Source organism: Myxocyprinus asiaticus, chromosome 22 (genome assembly GCF_019703515.2).
Source record: "Myxocyprinus asiaticus isolate MX2 ecotype Aquarium Trade chromosome 22, UBuf_Myxa_2, whole genome shotgun sequence".
NCBI lineage: Eukaryota > Metazoa > Chordata > Actinopteri > Cypriniformes > Catostomidae > Myxocyprinus > Myxocyprinus asiaticus.
The window spans coordinates 24,951,550-24,977,802 of NC_059365.1; the positions used below are offsets into that span (position 1 = coordinate 24,951,550).

A 26,253-nucleotide genomic window follows, 5' to 3' on the forward strand; every position below is an offset into this window, starting at 1 on the left:
TAGAGGTGTGGAAATGACATGGTCTTGGGTTAGTCTGTGGTTAGAAATCACTCCCATATATCCATGTTTGTACTTAAGAGTTTGAGATTATTATAATAAAGACTAACAAGTGTTAGATCCAGGAACAATGATTGGGAGAAATCTGTCAAATAGAGCAAGCATCCCATTTGGAAAGGAGTTAATTCAAGGGATGGTTATCTGACAAATCACAGAAAGATTTAGACGCCAGCCCTTCCTCCCAGAGAAGAATAGACATTTTGGTACAAAGTTAGTAGTCAAATTTCCCAAGGACGTCTTTTGCAAGACATACCAATTGAATTTTTATTTCCTTTTTTTTTTTTTAGGGGTGTCATCCTTGAACTAACACTTTTTGCATTTCATGAATCTTTGGGGAGCAAATGTTCCAAATCCACTGTTTTTTTTTTTTTTCACTTAATATGCAAGCAATTGGTGTCTCTGTTTTTGTGCTGAAACGTCGCTTGGCTGTTTGCTACTAACCTTTCATGTTACTCTTGGGTTTGTCAGTTTGCTTGCCTGTGGGGGTTTGTACTGGTTGCCCCTGTCCCCCTGAGGTGGCTGCTTGCTGTGCTGCTTTCTGCTTCAGCATGGTCCAGTCAAATGTGTAGTCATACTGGTGGTTGAGAGTTCTAGAAGAGATCGAGTGGCAGTGAGTATATCCATACAAAGCACATCATTACTGCAAACTGCATAATTCAAGCAACAGACATTACGACAACAAAAACAAACACGAGAAATTCATAAAACATGTCAAAGTCTGTGACCTCAGACTCTTCTAGTGACAGATTTGGCAAAATCGTAGCAAAGATGTGGTAAACAAGTTGTAACTAGGGAGTGGACTTGGTGTTGGGAGTGCTGAAATAATGAAGAATTTTGCTAAGCACCTGAAGAGAATGCGGAAAAGCTGACGCAGGTACATGTAGTCAGGTGCCTCTTCAAACCGCAAACCACGACAGTAGTTCAGGTACATGGCAAACTCTGCAGGGAACCCCTGGAGAAAGAGCCAAACTCATGTTATGAAAGAAGAAATTTAGAGATCTAGAAAGCTCCAGAGATGTCATGTCAACTTGACCTGCTTCATTTTTAGGATGGGTGAAATGAACAAAAAATATTTTTTATTTTCTGGTATTACAAAAGATTAGTAAATAGTCAGCACTGTTAACAGGAAGCAGCCTGAGATTACAGTCATGCAGGCCAGAACAGAAAGGCCCAAGGAGAAATGCACATAGAATCAGAGTCTTTATGAGCATCTTAATGTTTGCTTTTAGGAATGAAATGTTAATACACATAGCTTGTAGTTCTTTTGAGGGCTTCCTGATAGAGCTTTACCAATCCTGACATAAAAGCAATACATTTAAATATGGTGCATGTAATGTGTGTGCTGCATTGAAAAGTTTAAATACATATGGACTTCTGTAGAACCTTTATGCATCCCCACACAATTTTACATACCTTACACAACACCTCGACTGGGGTCGACATTTTTTTCTCACTAATCTTCTCATACTTCTGTTTCTTTGTGGCAGCCTGTGGGCAGTAAAACAAAAACACTGCACACTACATTCTGGTACTGATACAGCAGTTCAACAGTATGCAATCCCACAGTGCTGAGGGCCATAAATAAACCAGCTGAAAGAAGATTTATGGCACCTTTTTAGGCCCCACCTGTTGGCCTGTTTCACCCTGCCTAATGATCTTTAGTTTTTTTTCTCACTACAGAAAAATCATATGTTGCTCATTTAAATGCTAACATTGTCAACTAACAGTAAGGAGTATTCCCCCACTCAAACTAATTACATTAGGACACTATCTGCTGTCCATACTTGTTCTAAAATCAAACTATTAAGGCTGATTTGACAATAGCATGCTTTTCAAAGAGTCAATCAATACTTTATCACATGAAAAGACATCTATATCCCAGCTTCTTGTCAAATATAACAGAATTCCCCTTAATTTTGAGACTTAAGATTTGAGTACAGAACACAACTAAATTTATGAGATCTTGCATTATCTGCCCTGCTTACCTTCAGTCCCTGCCACGGCAGGCTGGTTCTGTTGAAGTACATCAGCACGTATCCTAGCGACTCCATGTCATCTCGACGACTGCAAGATAAAACAGAACATTAAAGCCAAACTTCAAGCCAGATGGCCTTTTAAGCAAGTATGAGGGAAGATCATTTAAAAACCTTGTCTAAAATAGCAGTAGTGTGCAGGAATACACACAAGGGGTAACGATTGAGTGAACCATCCCTAGTAAAGTGCAGGCAAGTAGTATTGGCTATAGGTCACTTAAAAGATCTTAAGATGTCATGATCATGAATTTATTGTGCTCCACGTATTCTGTTATTGCAAACGACTTCAGAGAGCTTGCTTATCCCAACTGGTTAGTTAAACATCGGATTCTAGGTCAACGGTATCTGCTGCCTAGTAAACATAAGTAATTGCTGTTGGCAAGAACAGAGCTATACAATGAGCTAAATTATTTGACATACAGGTGTTCTCACCTCTGCTCGATGCCCAGATGTGCATTGATGCTGGCATATCGAGCTGTGCCTGTGAGATTTTTGTCTTCTCTATAGGGTATGTGCTGTCGTGTCCTGTTGTCTCGGTATTTCTTGGCCAGACCAAAATCAATTAGGAACAACTATAGAAATAAAGTAAAAAAAAAAAAAGGAAAAAAGAAGCACAAATACAGACATTTTATTTTAAGAACCTACTTGAAACAAGAAAAAGATCCTGCAAATTAATTTTCTTCCAACTTCCCTATGTGTGCATAATCTGACCTATTATATAAACCTCAGCAAGAAAGAAAACAAACATCAAGTCACTAATGAAGTGATCAATCCACTATGCCAATGAAGCTTACTGGGAAAAGTGAACACCTTTATTCCACCAGCGATGTAAGAATCAGCTCTTAGAGAATTTACAGCCTGTCACTGACTGCAATCTTTCTTAATTGTGAAAAGCCATTCAGATCCAGTGTCCCATACACACCAACAGGCTACAGTCCAAAAGAGAGGATCTTTCCCAAACAGTTTTTCACTGAGGCAGCAGTCACACTGTAATGCATCCACTCAGCCGTGTCACTGTTTGCTTGGCTCAACCAGGGATCTGAAACTTATTTCCTGTCAAGAATATTAGTTATGCCAACTTCTTTCTCTTTGTAAAGACCCTTAACTTGTATTTTTGGCTGCGCAATATGGCTACAAAAATTATACCTTGATACTTTTCAGCTTATTGCGTATTTTCAGTATATACCTTGATGATTAAGTATTTGTTCTGAAATAGAATAGTTTTTTTAACCATTATTTCAACCAAACGCCATTGTAGCCAATTAGAGAGAAAATGTTTAATGCATGAAATAAGTAGGGGTGGGTAAAGATATAGATTTTCCGATGCATCGCGATATTTTGAACGATCTCGATATCGATTCTTAAATCCCAAGATCGATCTTTCACTCTATGCGCAGCCCTCCAATACAATGAGAGGAAATCACTCGCATTTGCGAACAAATTTCTAAAATGTATATATTTGGCAACTGGCTGGTAAATGTTTAGATTTCACTTACAAGCGAATGTATTGTGTAGCATAGTGGTGGAGTATTCAGCATGCAACCCATTTGTCACTGAATAATATCTCTTAATACTCTTTGTTCTTTACAGTCAGTTGTTGATCATTAAAAAAATAAATAAAAAAATAAAAATTATTCTAATCAGGCATAGCACAGATGAGTTAAAACCCATTCGAGCCTCTCTCGTTAACATGCGCTTATTTAAAACCGCTGTTTACAGAAATGCAGGATTCCCTTAAAGATACCGTACCGGTTTTTAGCACGTGTTCAACAAATCAATGTAAATACCTGTAAATTGTACAAATTATGCAATTAAACAGTACAAATTTAACAAATATATGCAATATATTCTATTTATTGATTAAATACCGTGATTTGTTCATTTTTAAAGCGCTAAAATTTGACCAAAATGATGAAAAAGTAATAAAATATAATTAGTACAATTAATATTTTCATATTGTACCTAGTTAGAATTAGCTGGGAGAGAATTTATTTCATATGTAAGCAGAAGGGACATTATAACTAAAAGCACTGAACTGATAAGCGGAAGGTTGTTGGTTCAATCCCCACAGCCACCACCACTGTGTGCTTGAGCAAGGCACTTAACTCCAGGTTGCTCCAAGGGGGTTGTCCCTGTAATCAGGGCACTGTAAGTCGCTTTGGATAAAAGCGTCTGCCAAATGCATAAATGTAAATGTAAATAACTGAAATATACCCATATGAATCGATATCAGAATCGAAAGCTTGTGAATCAGAATCGAATCGGGAAATCTGTATCAATACCCAGCCCTAGTAATAAGTAAAAAAATAAATAACAAATCATGGCACGTTTCCACAGTTTCTCCTTTACCACAAGAATGATATTCAATAATTTTAATTTAGATACAACAATACAGTAATAAAAAGCAATATTTACCAACATATATTTTATCTAAAAAAAAAAACTACAAGTTCAATCAATAATACAATAATATATTCTATTATTATGAAGACTACATTTGTTTTTTTAAAACAGTAATAACTTACATATTTACTACAGCTGGAGCTTTTATTTTGGCAGAAAGCTGAAAGGGCTGTTGTATTTACTTCATGTTCACCTGGAGCTTTTGGTGGAACACTGAAAGTGCACTGCAGTGTCAGTGTATTTAACAGTTTGCCATGTTACTCATTACAAATCTGGTGAAATGCTGTCACCTTTTCAGATTTCGATAATAACTTGTAGCGGTTACAAATGTTTAGAATTGTGTGAATCTGCAGTGCTTTCCCAATGCACGCAGACTGTTCAGACCGCTGAAGAGAGGGCATCACACTAGCTCCTTGGTATCATAAGCCCTGCACGTACAGACAGAACAGCGCGTCTCCCGTTCACTGTTAAGTGCACACAGACCGTGTATTAATTCAATAAAAATAAATAATAAAAATAAACTGCCTTTTGCGGTTTAATAAATCACATGACAATACTGAGATTTGGTATTTTGATGAATTGTGTAACCCTGAAGGATCATGAAATTAGTCAAATAACATGCTCCTTAGGAAATGTGGCCAAATAAAAAGCACACTACAATTATTGCGATACTGCTTTTATATTGCCAGCAAAATCACTGCAATAACACTGTGAATATTCTATTATCGCCCAGCCCTACTTGTACTCTGTAAAAAGTACCCTTAAAACACATACCATTGCAAAAACACCTGAGAGAGAACATCCCAGCAAAGGAAAATAATTGTTACTTAAAAAGGTATCATGAACGCATGCAAAATATAAAGGAGGAAGTATTAAATAAGTGTTTTTTGGCCAAAGCGCATTAATCAGATTTTCAAATTATGTAGGAGACCTTCCCATCTCAAAAAGCACAAGTACTTCGCCATCATTACTATCAAAACACAAGCAAACATTATTCTAGACAGTTTGCCATTTTAACGGCATGTCAGGGGTCTAAAGATTATAGAAAACCAGCAAAGCAACTGATAAAAAAACAAACAAAAAAAATATTTGCACTGTACATAACAGATTTGTAATTGCACTGTACATAACAGATAACAGATTTGTATTAGATTGCACTACGTATGTGTATGTATGTGTGTGTCTGTGTGTGTATGTACGTATGTGTTTAACTGTTTTATTTTTTATTATTATCTATGTCTTGTTGCTGTTTTTGTATTGTTGTGTACTGGAAGCTCCTGTCACAAAAGACAAATTCCTTGTATGTGTAAGCATACTTGGCAATAAAGCTGATTCTGATAAAACCTGATTTTAAGGGCTGTGTACATCTTCAGGTGAAATGGGTTTCTTTCTAAAACCAGCATTATCCAACTGAGCTGACTGAAAAATTACAGGTCACTAATGATCAAAATGGACGAGCACATTTCTCAACACAAGCAACAATTTCAGTTACACTGTAAACACCAAGTGTTTAAAATATCAACCCAGTCAAAACCAGGCAACAGCTTTTGTGTGGCTTCTTGTGCAACTGCCTGGCAGCATGTTCCAATGTTTCAATGGCTTGTTCAGGCTAACACAATCCCTTACTGGTATGGGGAAAAGCCTCTGTCCCACTTTCAAGGTCCTGCTGACAAACTGAATCATTGCCTATGTAACAAGACTTCATGTTCCAACCCTTTTGCATGTATGATCAAACCGGCGTGATTACACTTGACTGGGATCAGAGGCGTACGTTCAAACTGGTGCGCATTTCCATTCGTGCTGCTGTTTCTTTGTAACAAACATTCAAGTAATCACAAAATAAAAATGTAAAGCCTTTAACAACGGAGCTGTCAGTTTCGTGCAGCGATGCGGCATGGTTTTCTGACATGAAATTAAAGAATGTATAAACTAGTTTGTCCACTTGAGCCTTCTCCCATTCCATCCGTCACTCATTCTAACCACTTCCGGTGCAACAGTGGAAGGACTAGGTTTTTAAAACCGTCTATGCTTGACAGACTCGGAATCCCATGCTACACTGCAATGTAAACAATATGGTGGCACAGGCAAGCATATTAGCAATCTTATCTTTCAATCTCTCTTTCATTAAAGAACTCGCGTTGGGGGATCCGCCAGTACAGGAAAAACTTGCGTGCGAAAGGGTTGACGGGCACCAATACAGTGAATAGGCCATTCAAATTATTATGCGTCCAAGTCCTTGATTGCAAAAATTACAATAAGAGCACTTGGAATTCTCAAGCTGCAGCTATTTTTACAAATTGAGAAGTTAATTCCCCTAAACAATGTCATCAAGTTAATCACTTAGAATCTAGGTTTTAAAAAAAAAATAGAGTAAAACAACTATTTAAAATGTCCCCAGGACTGTGAATACTAGTTTAGAACTTAGACCAAGAACAACCTCATTCTACCCCGACATAACTATACGCGTTTTCTCCCGAAGTGCCAAATTGCAGAGATCACTGCAATCTGGATTAAGAGTTAATATCTAGTTCTGTTTAGCATGTGTGTCTGATTTAATGCCAACAAATGTTAATAATTATTGTTTAAAATCAAAGTAAAACTAGAATGGGAAAAGAAGTCCGAAAGCAAAAGTAAATCAAAAGAATTTTGGGGGATTATCAGGAGGGTTCAGACCTGGTTTAATCCTGAGAAAGATGGGTCCTGAGAAGAACTAACAGCCAAGCTTCTTTTCCTCTTCCCCACTGGAGATTCTAAACACTGAACAGACAATAGAGGGTGCAGTGCATCAAACAGTATTGCTGATAACCGCACACGGCCAGCGCAGACAGGCAACACCAAGGCTCAGAAAATGAACGCGAGGAGCAGCAGAGGGAGGGGAAGAGAAAGCCTAAGGCAATCCTTCATCCACCAGCAAGCATCCTAGCTAAAACTCAGGAGGCTCTGCTAATGGCAGACGTCTTCCCATTAGCCCAGGCTCAGATACTAGCCAACAGTTATTTCAGACCATAAACAGGGTCCACTTGCCTCATTGGTTCTTGAACCACAGAGGCAAACTGTACATGGCACCTCTGGCCACCCAACCCAATGTTCTTCATCTCATCAATACCAATTGTTCCCAAGCCTGATTCTCTTTTTTGACTTTGCCAAGGCTTTTTCCATGAACATTCTGCAGCATTTAACACTAGCTGTGCCATACAGTAATTAACAGTTAGCCCAAGGCGGTTGGGTGCAGCCAAATCTACCTTAGTGCGAGGCAAACGAGACAATGGCACAACTAGGGTTAAGGAGGGCAAACTAAGGCCATTCACTACAACGGGCACTTGTTTTAAAATTAAGCATGAGAAGCTTTGAGAACAAATGCAACCCACCAAAACTCTGCCCCACCCCTTTAAACTCCCTTGTGAATCTGCCAAGAAAGGATCAAAATTGCGTTTTTACATTTAAACTATATTGATAGATCATTTGACCACCTACAGTAAGGAAGAGGCTAGAATACTTTGGCATGTGGGGAGGCCAAATCAGGTAGGGATGAAGCTCTGAAGAACAGAACAAAAAAGCATGCAGTTTAAGAGGTGCATGACCTATATTTTATTGCAAAAACAGTTTTAGTTTTGTTACAAAAGACAGGATGGGACAGCTTCGGTGGAAGTGACTTTCGGTGGAGATTTCAATAGAGCAGCCCAGGATAAAGCAACAAAACAAGCCATTAGTTTACAATGGTGCCGAGCTGTGTACAGTTATCCACAATGTGACGTAACGATTGTTTGGAGAGTGGGGGGGGACTAAGCACAGTATGCGTGTTGGAAAGGGACTATTTCATAAATAAAATATACTGCAAAACATCTAACTCTTAGTTCTTTTATCCACCTTTTTCACAGACAGCGAAATTACCCATTATGCTTAATGCGTTCTTCCAACGCGGATGCTACAGACTTCCGCTTCGTAGCTTTATTCCCATTACCAAGCACTGATATTTCACTAACAACAGTCAAAAATGAGTGCACAGTATATTCAATCATGCACCTTTAACTTTAAAACCCTCTGGCTTTTATTTTGACATTCTGAACTCTCCAGGAAGTCCTGTATGTGTCTGTTTGTTAGCAAGTTCACAGTAGTTTAATTCACTTATTCAAATTCTGGTAAAATGCACATCTGGCGCCGTTCTAAATGCATATTATAAGTGAACCGAACTATTGAGCATCTACATCTGAGATGTTGTTCGTGAGTAGTGCTCAAATGTTGCGCAATGCTTGAAGGCTAAAAATAGCCACGAGTGTGTGTGTAAACATAGCAGCGGCATTCAATAACACGCTGGCGCTGCACGTGCATATTATATATTTACTTATTAAGCCTTTTGTGATTCACAGAGCTATCGCACGTCTTCAAGTGGCTTAAAATAAATGTACGAGTCATATGAACTACTTCAATGGTGTTTTTATGGTTCTTTTATGTCATTGTTGGAGCTTGACAGGAACGAACATGACTAACACAGTATCGGATTTGGATTGGGCTCGTCAGACCGGTATACCCGATCCATCTAAAAACATCAGTATCGGAGCCGATACCGATCCAGTTATCGGATCGGTGCATCCCTAGTTAAGTTATTGGGCTCTATCTAGCACTCTCTGCATGCTGTATGTTTGTGTGTGTGTGTGTGTGTGTGAGTGAGTGTGTGAGAGAGAGAGACAGACATACAGCATGCAGAGAGAGAGAGAATTCACGTATATGATGCACTAGATTTAATTTTTTTAATTAAATCGTTTTTTTGTTGAGCAGTTCAATATGAAAACAGCCAAATCGTGGACATTTAGGGAATCTAGAAATCCTGACTGGTTGCTTAAGGTTCGGAAAAAAAAAAAAAAAAGAAAAAAAGAGGAAACATCCATGAAAAGAGGATGTATGGTCATAATAGGTTCCATTTAAAAATCTTCAGATTTGAGGCACGTACCTTTGCATTATTTCTGCATTAACAAGTGCCGCCTTCTCACGCACTCTGCCGAGAACAACTTGGTCTCTCCCTCATTCACACTCACAGCGCGACATGAGATATGAACCTTGTAAAGATGATTAATAAAACAAAGGCTTGGTTTAAATGTTTTTCATCTTTGTTCTCTTCCAAAATGACAGACAGTATTTGGAATTATCTGTCAATGTAAAAAAAAAGGCAAGTGACAGAGATTTAGTTTAATGCAGCCTCTGATTATTACATCTGGTTCGACTCAGAATGTTTCAGCATTGGCAGCTTTTGAGGGACTTATTGTTGTCACATTTATTTTCCAGTAGATTTTAAGCCACCTGTAGTTGTTATAACACCCTATATCAGCGCATAATTATCCAGACCCTTAGCTGCTCGCCATCACTAGAAACGTTAGTCTTGCTGATAACAACAACTAAGCGGAAGTGTGGAGCATCCGAGAGGAAGTCTCTTGCCACAATGGCGCCGCCCATGGAGAAGTCAGGAAAAAGGTGGATATGCAAGAAAATTGAGAAGTTAAAAAGCTATTTTTTTGATTATTTGTATCTAAACTGTGTTTGCTTGCCTCCCAATAGAGAACAAAGAAAATATCACTGCATTACATAAATATCACAATTTACTCTCAAACACTTCCATTTTTAGACTTGCTTTCTCGTGGAACTGATGTCACCTGTTGGTCTGCACCATTGTTGGTCAAGAAATGTCAACATGCTCTACTCTTACCTCAAGTTAAGCATGTGTTATTCCTGTAAATACGTTTACTGGGGAGTCGATCAAGAGTGGTAATGATTGTATAAGAGATGTCAGGATGTAAGCAGTGGATAATGTGAGTGGATAGGGCTTTTGATTCCAAACCAAAGGAGAGTGGGCTTTGCAATGCAAGAGCTAAATCAGATCTTTCCCATTGGCTCACTGCACTTCTCGACTAAGATTTTTCCAGGGTGAATGTCAACAGCTTAACATCCAAAAGCAGATTGTGTGCATCTGGAGTTTTAGTAAAAAAAGGTGACAATTATATGTGTATGTATAAAAATAAAAGCTTGAGGCTGGCATTCACACAGACACACAATGGTAAACATTTACTCCAGACAGCACTGCCAAAAATGGTAATACAGGCTTTACTGAGTTTTCAAAGTACCAGAATTTTAGACTGTATCTGAACTGTTAGACGACCATCCGAGCTTGTACTGGTAGGTCATTCAGTTATTTTGCACATCATGCTTTAACTTTGTCAAATGTTGCCTGTCTGCAAGGGCTCAAAATTACGAATTATCTGAAACAAAATAAAAATCAGGCAACTTCTGTACAATTGTATAGAGAAAAATAAAACTGTGCAAAGCACTTCGAAGGCTTCTCAATCTGAGAGAGAAACAAATAAAAACCAACCACAAGTCAAATCATGCATAAGATCCATTTTTAAGGAGTGAAAGACATACAATCCATGTCCACACATGTCCACAGCCCAACCATGAGGCCATTTCCAAGCTACCAGTGTGTTAAGCTGTAAACAATGTGTCTAAGGAATGCAAGTTGTTTTAATTACCTGGTCATAGGCTTTCCCACAAAATGTTCTTTTCTTTTTATTTTTTTTTTTACAACCCAGCCATCCCAAACCAGCAGAGTAACATCAAACAAATAACACAGGCTCTGAAGCCAGTGTTCATCAACAAGAACATACTGAATGGAAGAGGACTTTAGCAATCAGCCATGACTCGACAGAATAGGAAAGATTTAAAACTAATTGCATTTCATCTAATCTTTTTTTTTTTTTATAAATCTACCCTCCCAGACAACATTTAAAGCATAAATCTGTCTGTCTTAGACATAGAAATGGTGAAAGTTTACCTTATTACAGTGACGGCCAATACCCATTAAAAAGTTGTCTGGCTTGATATCTCTGTGGATGAAGTTTTTTGTGTGCACATACTCAATTCTGCTAATCATCTGTGAAAGAAAAACGATCAGGTTAAAATCATGCCACGGCACACTTTAATATTTTTATTATCGTTATAAGTCTAAGCTATCCCTTCCTTTTCTGAAACAATCCTTGTATCAACAACCTAAAGGCTCAATCTAACCTGATCTGCGAGCATAAGGACAGTTTTCATTGTGAATCTGCGGGAACAGAAGTTAAAGAGATCTTCCAGACTTGGCCCCAGCAGGTCCATCACTAGGACATTATAGTCCTTTTCTTGGCCATACCACCTGAAAAAAAAAAAAAGTGATTACATATCACCACCAACAGATGACCCTTAGACTGCATGCCATTTTTAAAGCAATTTAGTGGATACTGAGAATTGTGAAAAGCTGTGCTGAGAATGAGCTGAAAATCTGAATCTACGTCAAATAAATTCAGTGATGCAGGACACTTCGCTCATGTATACATAATGAGATTTTAGTACAAAAGAACTGAGCTAAGTTATACTGAGACAATATAAAAGCATACATTTCATCTGTTAAGGAAGTGCTAGAGATGTGTGTCACACCCTGAAGACAATGGCATCCAACATATCCAGCTTGGTGACATGACTATGTAGAGTCCTAATAGGGCTGGGCAGTTTCCTGATTTTTCTTTTTAAATCGAGATTTTGCTAAAATACTGCAAAGGCTATAGTTAGATACGCAGTAAATCCACCAAAGGCTGAAAAAGAGAAAAAGAATTCACAGCGCTTGTCTTAATTACGCTCTTGATCTGATCAGTAGTGTACTGCATCTATAGCTAACATTTGGCAAGCGATCATTCTGACAAACTTTGCTAGTTGAATTGTAATGATAAATTATTTCATATTGCTGCGCTGCTCAGCATGAACCACTAGAAGGCGTGTCTCTATGTGCAGGGGTTTATGAAAATAGACAAATTGTTTGATATACAATGAGTACTTTCTAGATAAACTTGATAATTTATAGATATTGATTCCTAGACAACTTTCTAGATGGACCTAGTTTAGATAAAATATATACCTACACTGGCTAAGAATTATTTTGCAGTTTTCTTATTCTATTATTTCTGAACATCTGGGTTTTAGATTTTAATTTATTTTACATTTACACTGTTGACAACTTGTCCCTGTGGTGCGTTCTTAAATTTTTCTTGCACACCTTTGTTTCCTATAATGAAAAGAACTGGATTAATCTAACAAGGTTGCCTTGCGTTCTAATAAAGAACATACAATTTTAATCATGTTGGAATACATTTAAAAGTTAAAAAAATAAAAAATAGAATTGTGAAACATCCATAAGTTTGATAAAAATCTAGATACATTTTTTTTGCCATATCGCCCAGCCATACCTCCTAATCCTCCATTTTATTCATGAATAAAAGTTGGTATTTTCACATTGCCATATTTTTGCACTCTAATTTTTCTGATATTGGAACAGTAACTAAATGTTCTTCAAGAATAATGCAACAGCAATAAACACCACAGAAATTCCATAGTGATAACCACATGAAATGAATTAGACCAGGGGTCGGCAACCTTTTTGACAGTGCTATTTTAAAAATGTTGCTTGTTAATGGCTGTGCCGACAAATCCTTAATCTTTAATGCCAGGTTTAATTTATATGTTGAATCAGACCCACGATTAGTTTGTTTACTCTTTTAATCAGTTCATGTAGTTTTGAGAGTCGCCATCATTGTGGCTTATGTAGCGTGTATTCTGGGTTGAAAATCTCAAGGATTGACAGCGGTGTCTTCTATTTACAGCATGTGTAGTTCTGAAAGCAAAAAGCAACAAATATAAAACTAATATGTAGGCTGTCATCCGCTCAACGAGACTGAATGCGTGATCACGAGGAAGGACTACATCAAAAGGTAGATTGGCACGCAGGTGCGTAGGCCTTCATATAAATAAAATAGCCTACTCCTCTCTCGCTGCTGCTCGTGTGTCAGTGATTACCCCTCTGAGTGCCACAGGTTGCCGACCCCTGATTTATACTATACAAACTTCTTCAAACACATTCTTCTTACATTGATGGTCAGACAGAGAAACTTAATTATTCTTCAGATTCCCTCAGGATGAAATAGAGTTAGAATTAAACAAGACAGTATAAGGCACTGCTTGAATCGTTTATAGCGAACTCCTGCATCGAAATAACTAGATGCCTTTTAAATTTTAGAGTAGCTTGCACTACCAGGCCCCTGGACTCAAATAAAAACAGTTCAGCAGGTGGAGGTTAAAAAGAGTCCCACATTTAGCTAACCCATTGCAAAAGCAGTCGCCAAGCAACCATCATGCAAGAGAGTCTCCCAAACAAAGAGGTATTATGGAGACACAAGGTGCAGCAGTAGACTAGTGTCTGTCCAGCTGTCTGTGCCAGCCAACCAGCACTTACCGTTTCACAATGACTATAAGAAATGTACTTTGAACTGCAAACAAACTCCTAAGAGCCTTGCAATGTTCATATCTTGGCGGTAATTGAATCCATGCCAAATGATAAAACAGCTGACACCATTTAACAGCAATCCATGGTTTTAAGATGATACAAGGCATTTCACTTATAACATTGGAAATCTTTAAAGATTATACTGGCTACACATTTTTACAGTCGACTGAAATGTGTCTGATCAATTTCTCATTTTTTAAACCAACCAACAGCTAAACTAGGGCTGGGCGATATGGCTAAAAATATTAGCACAATATTCTTTTTCATATTGTTCGATATAGATATTTATCCCGATATACATTCACATTTGCAATTTCTTTTGAATTTCCAAGTTGGCAGAAGAAAAAAAAAAATCCTAAACAGTCAAAATAGTCTACACAAAACTGCATTGGGGGCCCAGAGACAGCCAAAGCATTGGGATCTGAGGGAACTTTGATATATATATATATATATATATACACACACACAGGTGCATCTCAAATTAGAATGTCGTGGAAAAGTTCATTTCAGTAATTCAACTCAAATTGTGAAACACGTGTATTAAATAAATTCAATGCACACAGACTGAAGTAGTTTAAGTCTTTGGTTCTTTTAATTGTGATGATTTTGGCTCACATTTAACAAAAACCCACCAATTCACTATCTCAAAAAATTAGAATACATCATAAGACCAATAAAAAAAATATTTTTAGTGAATTGTTGGCCTTCTGGAAAGTATGTTCATTTACTGTATATGTACTCAATACTTGGTAGGGGCTCCTTTTGCTTTAATTACTGCCTCAATTCGGCGTGGCGTGGAGGTGATCAGTTTGTGGCACTGCTGAGGTGGTATGGAAGCCCAGGTTTCTTTGACAGTGGCCTTCAGCTCATCTGCATTTTTTGGTCTCTTGTTTCTCATTTTCCTCTTGACAATACCCCATAGATTCTCTATGGGGTTCAGGTCTGGTGAGTTTGCTGGCCAGTCAAGCACACCAACACCATGGTCATTTAACCAACTTTTGGTGCTTTTGGCAGTGTGGGCAGGTGCCAAATCCTGCTGGAAAATGAAATCAGCATCTTTAAAAAGCTGGTCAGCAGAAGGAAGCATGAAGTGCTCCAAAATGTCTTGGTAAACGGGTGCAGTGACTTTGGTTTTCAAAAAACAAAATGGACCAACACCAGCAGATGACATTGCAACCCAAATCATCACAGACTGTGGAAACTTAACACTGGACTTCAAGCAACTTGGGCCATGAGCTTCTCCACCCTTCCTCCAGACTCTAGGACCTTGGTTTCCAAATGAAATACAAAACTTGCTCTCATCTGAAAAGAGGACTTTGGACCACTGGGCAACAGTCCAGTTCTTCTTCTCCTTAGCCCAAAGACGCCTCTGACATTGTCTGTGGTTCAGGAGTGGCTTAACAAGAGGAATACGACAAATGTAGCCAAATTCCTTGACACGTCTGTGTGTGGTGGCTCTTGATGCCTTGACCCCAGCCTCAGTCCATTCCTTGTGACGTTCACCCAAATTCTTGAATCGATTTTGCTTGACAATCATAAGGCTGCGGTTCTCTCGGTTGGTTGTGCATCTTTTTCTTCCACACTTTTTCCTTCCATTCAACTTTCTGTTAACATGCTTGGATACAGCACTCTGCGAACAGCCAGCTTCTTTGGCAATTAATGTTTGTGGCTTAGCCTCCTTGTGAAGGGTGTCAATGATTGTCTTCTGGACAACTGTCAGATCAGCAGTCTTCCCCATGATTGTGTAGCCTAGTGAACCAAACTGAGAGACCATTTTGAAGGCTCAGGAAACCTTTGCAGGTGTTTTGAGTTGATTAGCTGATTGGCATGTCACCATATTCTAATTTTTTGAGATAGTGAATTGGTGGGTTTTTGTTAAATGTGAGCCAAAATCATCACAGTTAAAAGAACCAAAGACTTAAACTAGTTCAGTCTGTGTGCATTGAATTTATTTAATACACAAGTTTCACAATTTGAGTTGAATTACTGAAATAAATTAACTTTTCCACGACATTCTAATTTATTGAGATGCACCTGTATGTATATATATATATATATAATCAAGTGCAGTTGGATATGAATGTTAAAAGATCATCTGTTCGTTTTGAAGCATAATGACAGCATATCATTTTTACATTCAAATAATTTTTACTTTTCGTTACATTCAGATAGCATGTATGGGGGCATAGAAGCCCTTGTTACCGAGTAGGACTGTCATGATTACGAAATTTGGCTGACGATTATTTGTCAAACAAATTACTGCGATTATGAAGATTAATTGTCTGTTTTTGGGCTGTGATGATTAATTCTCACTAAGATTAATTGCAATATAAATTGTAATATTTTAGGTGTGCTCTTCATACACCTTAAGTCATTTTTACATATTTCACTTGAAATATATAAATAAAACAAATAAAATAGGGATAAACTATGATTTCCTTTTAAGGCTTTAAAAACGTATGAATGACATGAAGAAAAAATTTAAATATCAATATATTTCTAAATACTTAAAATAGGTCTCTCTTTTTGGTCAATTTTACATTTACACTTGTTTTTTTGAACTCGTACATTTTATCAATTTTAAATAAAAAATAATTTTTATATGTTTTATTATATTTTTAATATTATGCAATAGTAAAATATATATTTTCTTAATTTCTTCACTTTCACACATTATTTTACTGCTCTGATTATTAAACCCACAAGCCCTTATTTGTCATGAAGCAAAACCTTTGAGGTTTCGTTTCATCATTTTATTCCTCCACAGATATTGGGTAAGTGTGTGTCTCCTCTTTGTCACTGTGTGTCAACGGCTTATCTGAACCAGGAACATTTGCCATTACATGATCGTTTGAAGTGAAACCGGAGCACTTTGCGTTGACAAAAGTTTATACTTGTTCATTTATATTTTCACGTGAGTTTGGCGCGAGACTCTGCTGACAGCGCGCGCATCAAAGCGCTTCACGCGCTCTTCCGGACAGGATCTGGTTGATGACTGTGGCTCAGTGACGCTCGGACTCTGAGGTCAACTGAACAACACACAAACGTGCCATTCTTTGCATTTAACCAGTATATTCGCTTAAAATTCCCTTATTTGGGCATTAAAATGTGGTTGGAATTTGAATGCCCAATAATCGCGGTTGTCTCAGATAACTGCGGTTAAATCAAATAACCGCGATCAGATGGTTATTTTATAATCTCGACAGGCCTATTACTGAGAAAAGATACTGTATGGGGGTTCAGGGGTATCCCCTGAGAGAAAGTGTAAATGTCTGAATGGACCATTTATATATTTTCATTAAATTGAGAAAGATTAGGCTACAAACTAGTAATTTTATTCTCTTTCCTCTACATGCCAGAGATGATGACATCTGATTACTTTCACAAAATTAGAAAAGAAATCTATTTGTTTATTATTAAAGGCTCGTAACATGCTGATTAATAAAGTTACATTTAGAAGGAAAAAATGTTTTGGTCTAAAGGCGCTCTGGAACCACTCTAACATGTGCGGCACCTCATGTCTACTCACATGCAGGGAAAAGAGGCAATGCGTGCAGAGCGGGACAGGGCATAAATGAAATGTGTTCGGTGCTAGAGAAAAATATTCAAGAATCCAGTGCAGAAAGATTTGATCTGGTGTACACAGCACTGTTGTTTTGTAGCGCTGCTCACTAAAGACGATGAGAGGGTGCAACCGTCGTCATTATATCTTGCGCCAGTCTTCGCGGTCTGGGTCAGGACCCTGGATTGATTCCATTCAGACCATGGTGACTGGCGTAGCCGAATTGTTAGCAAGGCAGCTAAAGTTAGCAACTTCATACAGTCTGAGAGAGCCGAACTGCTTGAGTTTTTAGCGACACGCACCTGATCGTTTAGATTAGCGGTTCTCAACCTTTTTTGATGAGCACCCCTCCTACTTTATTCCCTTATCCCCCCCAAATATGAACCAAGTCCTGTCTTTCACTGGACCATGTCGACGTGTTAATTTTGCTAATCAAATAATTTATGCTTTTGAGTAAGAAGCATAGAAAATGACCGTTTATTTTCAACAAGGTGCCGACTGCTTAATGGGTTAAACTCTCTTTTATTCTGTGAGCACTTCATGTTTAGAATACAGTAGGTTTATTGAAGGCTACATCACAGGCCTATTTTTCCAATCCTATGGCTACTTTTTAACAACGTAACTGTTATTGGTTGACGTTCTTTACCGAACAGCTGTCACATTAGATCAATGGCTAATGCACGACTGCACGTCATGAAATATGCGCAACTTTTCAGCAAATTTTTTCTCTATCGTAGATTTGGCTTAGTCTACCTGTTAATTATTTTCAACAATGTCCTGACTGTTTTACTATGTTAAGTAAATTTTACATTGTGAATTCCGTTTTAGCGCAGGCTGGGTTAATCTATTGGTCCTGCACTGCTCATTCAATTGTTTTCAATAAATATGCCTGTTAAATATTCGCTAACGTTGATTCAGTGAATGCGTGTTATGTTTTAGATTTAATGTAAAATGATCATAATGCAAGGCAAGCACGTGCCCCTTTTCAGTGGGATTTAGCTTCGGATTTGGAATAGATTAAGTATTTTAAATGGGATGCATAAACAAAATTTTTTGACCGTTTCTGAAGGTTGGTTTCTTTTTAGACTAGTCGACTTCAAAATTTCCATTTAAACATCAGTGAAATTAATCGTTCAGCACATCCCTAATATGCGGACCATTTAAATGAGACTGTGTTGCACATCTGTCTATTATTGTAGTAACACGATGGCATGTAACAACAAAACGAACCGTGTCTGGTCGCTCACATTTCTCAGTCGCTTCACATGCAAGCAGGCGATTCTCAGCGCCCTCAAGAAACAAATTGACCAATGCCGATAATTTAAAAATACGGTAAAAATATTGGTCTACCACTAATTTTGAGTTGGATGTAGAAGTAAATTAGTGTATTTTGCATTTGCCCTTATGAAAATTTACATTTATTTTTATAATTTTAACAGTGGTACTTGTAACAAGACCATAGTAAGCACATGGAACCATAGATCTTCTCCACTACCATGGTTACATGTAACATGATTTCTATAAAATAAATTATGGCATTTTTGTAATTACAAAAAGTAGGCCTACTCTAAACATGTAAAAAACAAAAACAACAACAAAAAAAAATAAACATTTAAAAGTTGTAACAAATGAATTATATTCCCTCACTCCCCTAATGTAGCCTATGACAAATTTAATAGAGCTGAAGTAGTGATATGATAATATGTATTATGAATCTATTTCTGCCTAAAGTAGTTAGTGTTATTATAGTAAATTCATGGGTGGTCATGTAGAATGCTGTGCCGAATTCAAATGGTTTCCGTGCCTCGCGCCGTGCTTCTCACTGGTTCTCGCACCTGCTTTGCACTCGCGCTGCTCTGTCCATTCAGCCGTATCCACCTACAGAGCCATACAGGTGCATTAGCGGTCTATAGAGGTCTGTTTGACGCTGCTAAACCAGATACGTCGCTAGACTTCAGAATCAGATCAACTGTGGTACAAATGCATACCAAACCGTTTCATGGATTACATATAAACATTTTAATGCAAACAGGAACTTGACGATAAATTTGATTAACCTGACTGATAAACACCCCCATTTGTAACCTAATGCCCCCCTCTCTACTAATTTGTTCTCAGCAGCCCCTAGCATCCTTTGAAAGCCCACTGGGGGGCGGTACCGCCCCTGTTGAGAACCCCTGGTTTAGATGCAGAACACAGGCTAAATATTGAAAATTACTCAAAAGCTTATCATCAATATCATGGATTTTTTTTTTTTGTGCGATAAATATCAAGATTGTTTTATCGCCTAGCCCTAAGCAAAACACAAGAAGTCTACTTTTAACTTCCTTGAATACAGAGCAACAATTAAAATACTAAAGAATAAGTAACAACTGCAAAAAGATCTTGTTTTTTTGCACAGTGGTTACAGAACTTTGTGGCAAAAGTACGGTAAAGTTTTTCTTACGGAAACTACAGGCCTCTCTGTGGGATGTTAATTTCCTCTTATCAAAGCAAAACTAAAGGGAAGAATAAACAAAACAAGAGTGTAGCCATAACTTGAACATTTTACCCTAAAATGCCATTCAAAACAAGCCAGTTTATTAATCATGCAGAGGTGTCGGTATAGCTATATATTCAATAAACTGGGGAGAAACTTTCCTGTGATTGAGCTTACATAAAAGACTTTGAAGAACACACAAAGCTCTTCTCTCATTAGCAAAGGCATTGAGTGGTTTTACGGAGTGTGGGGGAGGGAGATCTTGTACAGCAAGTTTTCCAAGCTCTGGTATCTAGTGTCTGAACCCACTCTTTTTAACACATATTTGCTGCTGAAAATTGTAATTCATTCACTAAAAACAAACTTTGGTCAAAGTGGCAAAAAATAGAAGGTTGAGAACAACCAATTTCCTCAAGAGAACGCTCAACTCTCTCATCCTACATATTTATTACTTTTTAGGGTAGTTCATAATACTGCCGCTTTTTTAGTTCAAAGTTTAAGTCACTTGTTATCAATAACCTCAGATACACAAAATAAAAAAAAGTCACAAAATTACTAGTGTTAAAGGGATAGGCCAAGTTCATCCAAAAATTAAATTTCTATCATCATTCACTCACGCTCATGCCATCCCAGATGTGTATGACTTTGTCTTCTGCTGAACACAAACAAAGACTTTTAGAAACTTATTTCAGCTAGGTCCTTTCAATGCAAGTGAATGGTGGCCAGAACTTTAAAGGCCCAAAAAGCACATAAAGGCAGCATAAAAGTAATCAATAAGACTCCTGTGGTTAAATCTACATCTTCAGAAGTGATATGATAGGTGTTGGTGAGAAACAGATCAATATTTAAGTCATTTTTTACAATCAATCTCCACTTTCACATTCTTTTATTGTTTTGGCAATTTGCATTCTTCGTGCATATCGCCACCTACTGAGCAGGGAGGAAAATGTATTGTAAGAAAGGATTTAAATACTGATCTGTTTCTCATCCACACCTACCATATCGCTTCTGAAGATATAGTTTTAACCACAGGAGTTGGATTACTTTTATGTGGTCTTTGTGCATTTTGGAGCTTCAACATTTTAGTACCCATTCACTTGCATTGCAAGGACGTATGGAGCTGAGATATTCTTCATTTCTGGGATGGCATGAGTGTGAGTAAATGATGAGAGAACTTTCATTTTTGGGAGAACTATCCCTTTAATACAAAGAATAGTTTAATACTGTGTGCTTTTCAGCTAATGCATCTATGGAACTGTTCTTAAAAATCTTGGTAAATCAACACATCCCTAATTAATTGAACATTAATAACAGGAGTTATCTACCTCTTAACTGCAGAGGGTTAAATAACTAGCTAAGATCTAATCAGATTTCCAATCAGCCAAGCTCTTGTCAGCATGAAATGCCATAGAAATAGACACCCAAAAGCAATCTGTAATGGCAGCTCATTGCTGGCAAGGGCTGGACATTCATATTTACACTAATATTAATCTTCCAAGAGAATGCTTTTGTCAACTGGACTAGTTTACAAATTAGTGCAATAAAATGACAGAATACGGTCTACAATGAAATTATGAGAAACTTATAACGAATGGTACAAAGTAGAGAACCAACGGCTGACTGGGCATTTTGATGACTTGATGAGAAAACCCATTTGAAGATACTAACAAACCTTAGAGAAAACCGATATAATAGAATTAGACTTGCCATGATATCATAATTTTCACACCGATGCGGTGTTCACGTTCAAACTGACTAACACCGGTATTACCGCTGGTTGGACGCTAAGTGGTACTATGGGGTAATTTTCGTTAAGCAATAGCCTACATAATAACACAAGTCAGCTTGATTTCAAACTTTGAACTTTATTTATTTTAACTAAAATTTAAATGAAACTGAAAAAAATTAAGTGAAATTGAAATGTGTGTTGTTCAGCTTTTTAAAAGATGGCTTTACAACAGTTGTGAAGGGCAACATCTCTCTGGCAACGAACTTACTTCATCTGTGCATTCTCACCATCATGGGCTACCAGTCGGGTATTTTGATATCCAGGAAAATACATCATTTATTGTGGGTTGTTGTGGGTTTAATGTTGGTGTATTTATTACCTTTAGGGATGCAACTAATTATTATTTGGATAATCGATTAATCTAACAATTATTAGAACGACTATTCAACGATTAATCGTTAGCTCTTAACCGATTATTCAGCTTGTGCCCCGACTTAAAAGGTTGTATTAAATGTGCTTACTAACTATAAAGAGGACAAAATCAGCTTTTAAAAATACCTCTAAAAAAAACTTTCACTGAATTAAAGGGAGAAAATACTTTATTAACTTTAATTCAGGAAAGAAATTCACTGCAAAAAATCCTATTGTTATTAAGTGTTTGTCTTATATTGTCTATATATAAAGTGACCTTGCAGAGTTGCGCTCACAACGAACTGCTTTGTGGAAATAAAGAGAACTGAACTCAGAGCACCTCCTGAGTGGAGATTGTCCGAGGTAATTTACAGCATTCTTACAGACGATACTATTCTTGCATAAGTTTTTCTGAAGACTAAAACAAAGAGTGAGTACCCTTTACATACGCGTTCCACGAGACTGCATGCCTCCAAACAAACAGCCCATCAGATATGCGCATAGATGGCTTTTCTGTCATATGTTCTTAAAAATATAATAAAAACATGTTTCTTTAAGCATGTGTCTGTGTCTAACAGCATTTCTTGTGTCATTCTGAATCAGAGACGTCTTACAGTTACCCACCATGCACATTATATTCGCTACCTGCAATTAAACATCATGTCAATGCACGTACTTTGCTGCCTGTGTAATTTAAAACATTGGTAAAGAATATCTGGCTTTCAATGCATTATTTAGGTTAATTTATCATGGGTTGCAAACTCTTTATTAGGCAACTATTCTTTTTTTTAAGGCTATTCTAATCGTTAGGCTATTGTATTGATATTGGAAGTTCCACTCATAGTGTTTTCTCTGTTTACCTGGTATAAAATTACACACTGGTGTTGTCCCTTGTACAGAGTAAAACCGGTAACACCGTACACTGTGGCAACCCTAAACAGAAGTCTGGGAGTTAAGATACAAGTTGTTTTAAATACACCAATACCATCTTTTATCTTATCGATTTGACATCAGTACTAGTACCAATGTTAACTTATAATGTGTAATTACCAGAGAAATTATTTATGATAGAGCCAAGAGGGGAGGTTCATCAAAAAGATCTTGAAAGTGGTCTCAGTGCCAGTGTAATTACATGTTTACTCGGCATTGGTTAATATTAATAATAACGCAACAGAGAAATCAAATACTACCTTTTATATAACATTAGGCCTTTTGTTGGATTCAACTGCACAGGCGCCATGAGGAACCAGCTAAGAAAAATCTTTAAACTAGTTCAACTTTCAATAAACTTTAACCAGTGTTAGGCTAAAAGTTGTGATGACTATTGTGCATCATGTAGCCATAATGATGAAATCCCAACCTGAACAAATACAAGACAAACCTGGGTTTTTTTTTATGACTGGTTTCAAAACAGACTAGCCTATGTTTTATATACAAAACATGCATATAGGAATAGTTGCTGAAATCATCCGAGCACAGGAGGCCCTGACGATGCAAATATTAACGTGGCATAAGCAAACGACACTTTTATGAGTGTATATGGCTCGTATATGGCTCAGTCACCTTGAGAAAGGAGCAGCAGTCTCACTAGGCCCTGAAACTTGTTTTCCCTAATCCGCCATTTTCTGATCGAGAGGGAGGACATGTTGAACAAACACAACAAAAGAGCAGCGGCCATTTCCAAATCACTCCTTACTCTTTACTTACTAGCGCACAAACACACACACACTTAATGATCTAAACGTATTACATTCACCGAATTATACTGTATCTTAAAGGAACAGTTCATGGGTTTTAAAGGCAATGTTTAATTACTGTGGTTTCACGCGGTTCATAGAAACGTTAGTGCTAACTAAAGGACTAGTTAGCTTGCTAACCCTCCCGTGATTGTTTTGAAACTATCCAGTCACATTAGAACGATCCATTCGAATAATACGTCTACGTCATAATGAGTATTATCCGTTGATGGATGTGTACTTTGTACCCGTCGCTTTGAATGTTATGCTAGTCCTCCAATCCAACCAGATCGAAATAGTTCAGCTAACGCAAAAAACTACAGAAATAAAAAAAACCTGGTCTAATCAAAGCCACCTAATTATTCAGACTGATTTGAATCCTATGTACTAACCTGATGTGTGGGATCCCGACTCCTCCCTGCAGAATTTTGTACAATTTGCTTTCATACAGGAGTTGAGGGTGTCTGGCTTTCTGTGACTCCAATTTAACAGCTACCTCCTGAAAATATTAAAAACACCATTTCATTACTCATCTATGCCATATAAATTGGCTTAACGATTGTGGCAAATTGGTTCATTTTGATGCATTTAATGGTATGTAGACCTTCACTCGTTTAACGAGAAGAGCTAAGTCTATTAAGTCAGCAATAACACATCATTGAGTGCGAAAACTTTTGTACAGCACAAACTATTACAAAATTGTAAACTTTCAAGGTTATAGAAACGATACTTTCAGCGTCCATTTGAATGGTTCTGTCCAGGTCATCACATCTGACTACCAGAGGCAGCTAAAAAAGCCTCAATCTTCCCATCTCATCAGACAGCTTCATTTCATACCATTTAACAGAAGAATTACACAACCATTTCATTTTTACCTCTCCATTGGTGATGTTGATTGCCAAATAAATGTCCCCAAAGGACCCAGATCCGATTTTGCGAACAAGCTTGTATTTCCCACCGACTATAAATTCGGCTTTCGAGCCACTGCTGCTGGCCATGTCCTAAAAAAATCCGAGAAATACTCTGAAACGGTGTGAAGGGGTGAGGTTTTGGCGTTTTTCTCTCTTGAAGACTCAGTCCAGTCGAAACAATGCTAACTAGCTTAAAATGGTTCTTCGCTAGCCGTGTCCTTAACTAATCACAACGACGAAACGGAGATGATAACGAACATTGGTTTTAACAGATGTATTGCCTTTTCATGCAAGTAAAAAAACAAGGCTATTTCCCTGAGGATGCGGGGTTTTTTCGCTAGAGCATTTACCCGAATAGCTGACTAGCAGCTTAGCCAGAAAGGACACGGAGAAGTCGATGTCCTCGACGCTTTCTTCGAATCACCTCGCTTTGAGGGGCGACTTTTCTTCTTAGCGATGTCTCACCAGCTTATGAGAACGTACATCTAGTTAACTGACGTTTTAACGTTGAAGAAAAAGAGGTGAGCCGCTGCTTTCTTCTCGAAACGCAACCCACTCACTTCGCCATCTTGTCCGTCTCAGGATGAACAGATTCTGCTGAGCTGAAGAGATGAGCGAGATCGCGCCAAAGCGCGCAGCCGCGGGCAGGGGAGGTGTTCGCGCGTGATGTCAGCGGGAATGCGCGTCATGACATGCGAGAACTAGCAGGGGAATTTGGTGATGTGTTTTTATCGTAAAGCCACTTGCGCCCTTTTAATTGTATGGAGCTTCCTCGTATTTCTTTACCCCTGAATTAAGAGACAGACATGACTATTGTACACATTCCATGTCTATCAATGTACGTATCTTTATCTTTAATGGGCATTTTTTCTCTCCACAGAATTTCGCAGCAGATTCCTCTCACTTTTATATCGCTGGCACCATAAAAATAGTTAGTTGACATTTTTACAGACTCGCGATCACCGCGTACGTGCAGAAAACTGTTACGCGCGTTGATGACCTGTGGTCCATGATTCACTGATGCCACCTAGTGAGGTTTAATGAGATTGTGCCATCAAATGTTTGGGTGCAGTCCTTTTTTGTCTTTGCTAACTTGCATAAGTACTTATTTGCCTTGTCGTAACAATGCAAACTATTTACCTTTGATTTAATCTGCTAATGGAAAGTTGACTATTGGACAACATACGATTTAGCGTACAATGGGGATGAAGGCACACCTTAAGAAAAATTAGCTTATTTTTCTCTGGTTACGAAGTGCATCAAGATTGAAATATAAAAAACCCCACAAAATAATTAGTTTTAATTGAATATTGATGGAGCAACATACTTTTTGTGTGATATATATATATATACACACACACATACAGTTGTGCTCAAAAGTTTGCATACCCTGGCAGAAATTGTGAAATTTTGGCATTGATTTTGAAAATATGACTGATCATGCAAAAAAACTTTTATTTAAGGATAGTGATCATATGAAGCCATTTATTATCACATAGTTGTTTGGCTCCTTTTTAAATCATAATGATAACAGAAATCACCCAAATGAACCTGATCAAAAGTTTACATACCCT

The 26,253-nt window shown here is 37.7% G+C and overlaps 1 protein-coding gene across 5 annotated transcripts in view; it reads right to left on the reverse strand.

Annotated features, from left to right (window-relative positions):
* Positions 1–25,301, reverse strand: part of LOC127412980 (casein kinase I-like) — a 34,441-nt gene extending 9,140 nt beyond the window's left edge. Inside the window, exons 1-11 of one of the 5 annotated variants that reach the window (XM_051649742.1) lie at positions 25,030–25,301; positions 24,644–24,769; positions 24,161–24,267; positions 11,547–11,673; positions 11,314–11,412; positions 7,167–7,250; positions 2,523–2,662; positions 2,043–2,121; positions 1,471–1,545; positions 903–1,009; positions 499–647 (exon numbers count right to left, since the gene is read on the reverse strand). In XM_051649742.1, the coding sequence (XP_051505702.1) occupies positions 499–647; positions 903–1,009; positions 1,471–1,545; positions 2,043–2,121; positions 2,523–2,662; positions 7,167–7,250; positions 11,314–11,412; positions 11,547–11,673; positions 24,161–24,267; positions 24,644–24,766 (1,090 nt within the window). In that variant the 5' untranslated portion in view covers positions 24,767–24,769; positions 25,030–25,301. Of the gene's footprint in view, positions 1–493; positions 648–902; positions 1,010–1,470; positions 1,546–2,042; positions 2,122–2,522; positions 2,663–7,166; positions 7,251–11,313; positions 11,413–11,546; positions 11,674–24,160; positions 24,268–24,643 lie in introns of those variants that run through there. The other 4 variants (XM_051649746.1, XM_051649744.1, XM_051649743.1 and 1 more) reach the window with 4 other exon arrangements.
* Positions 25,302–26,253: the final 952 nt, after the last annotated feature.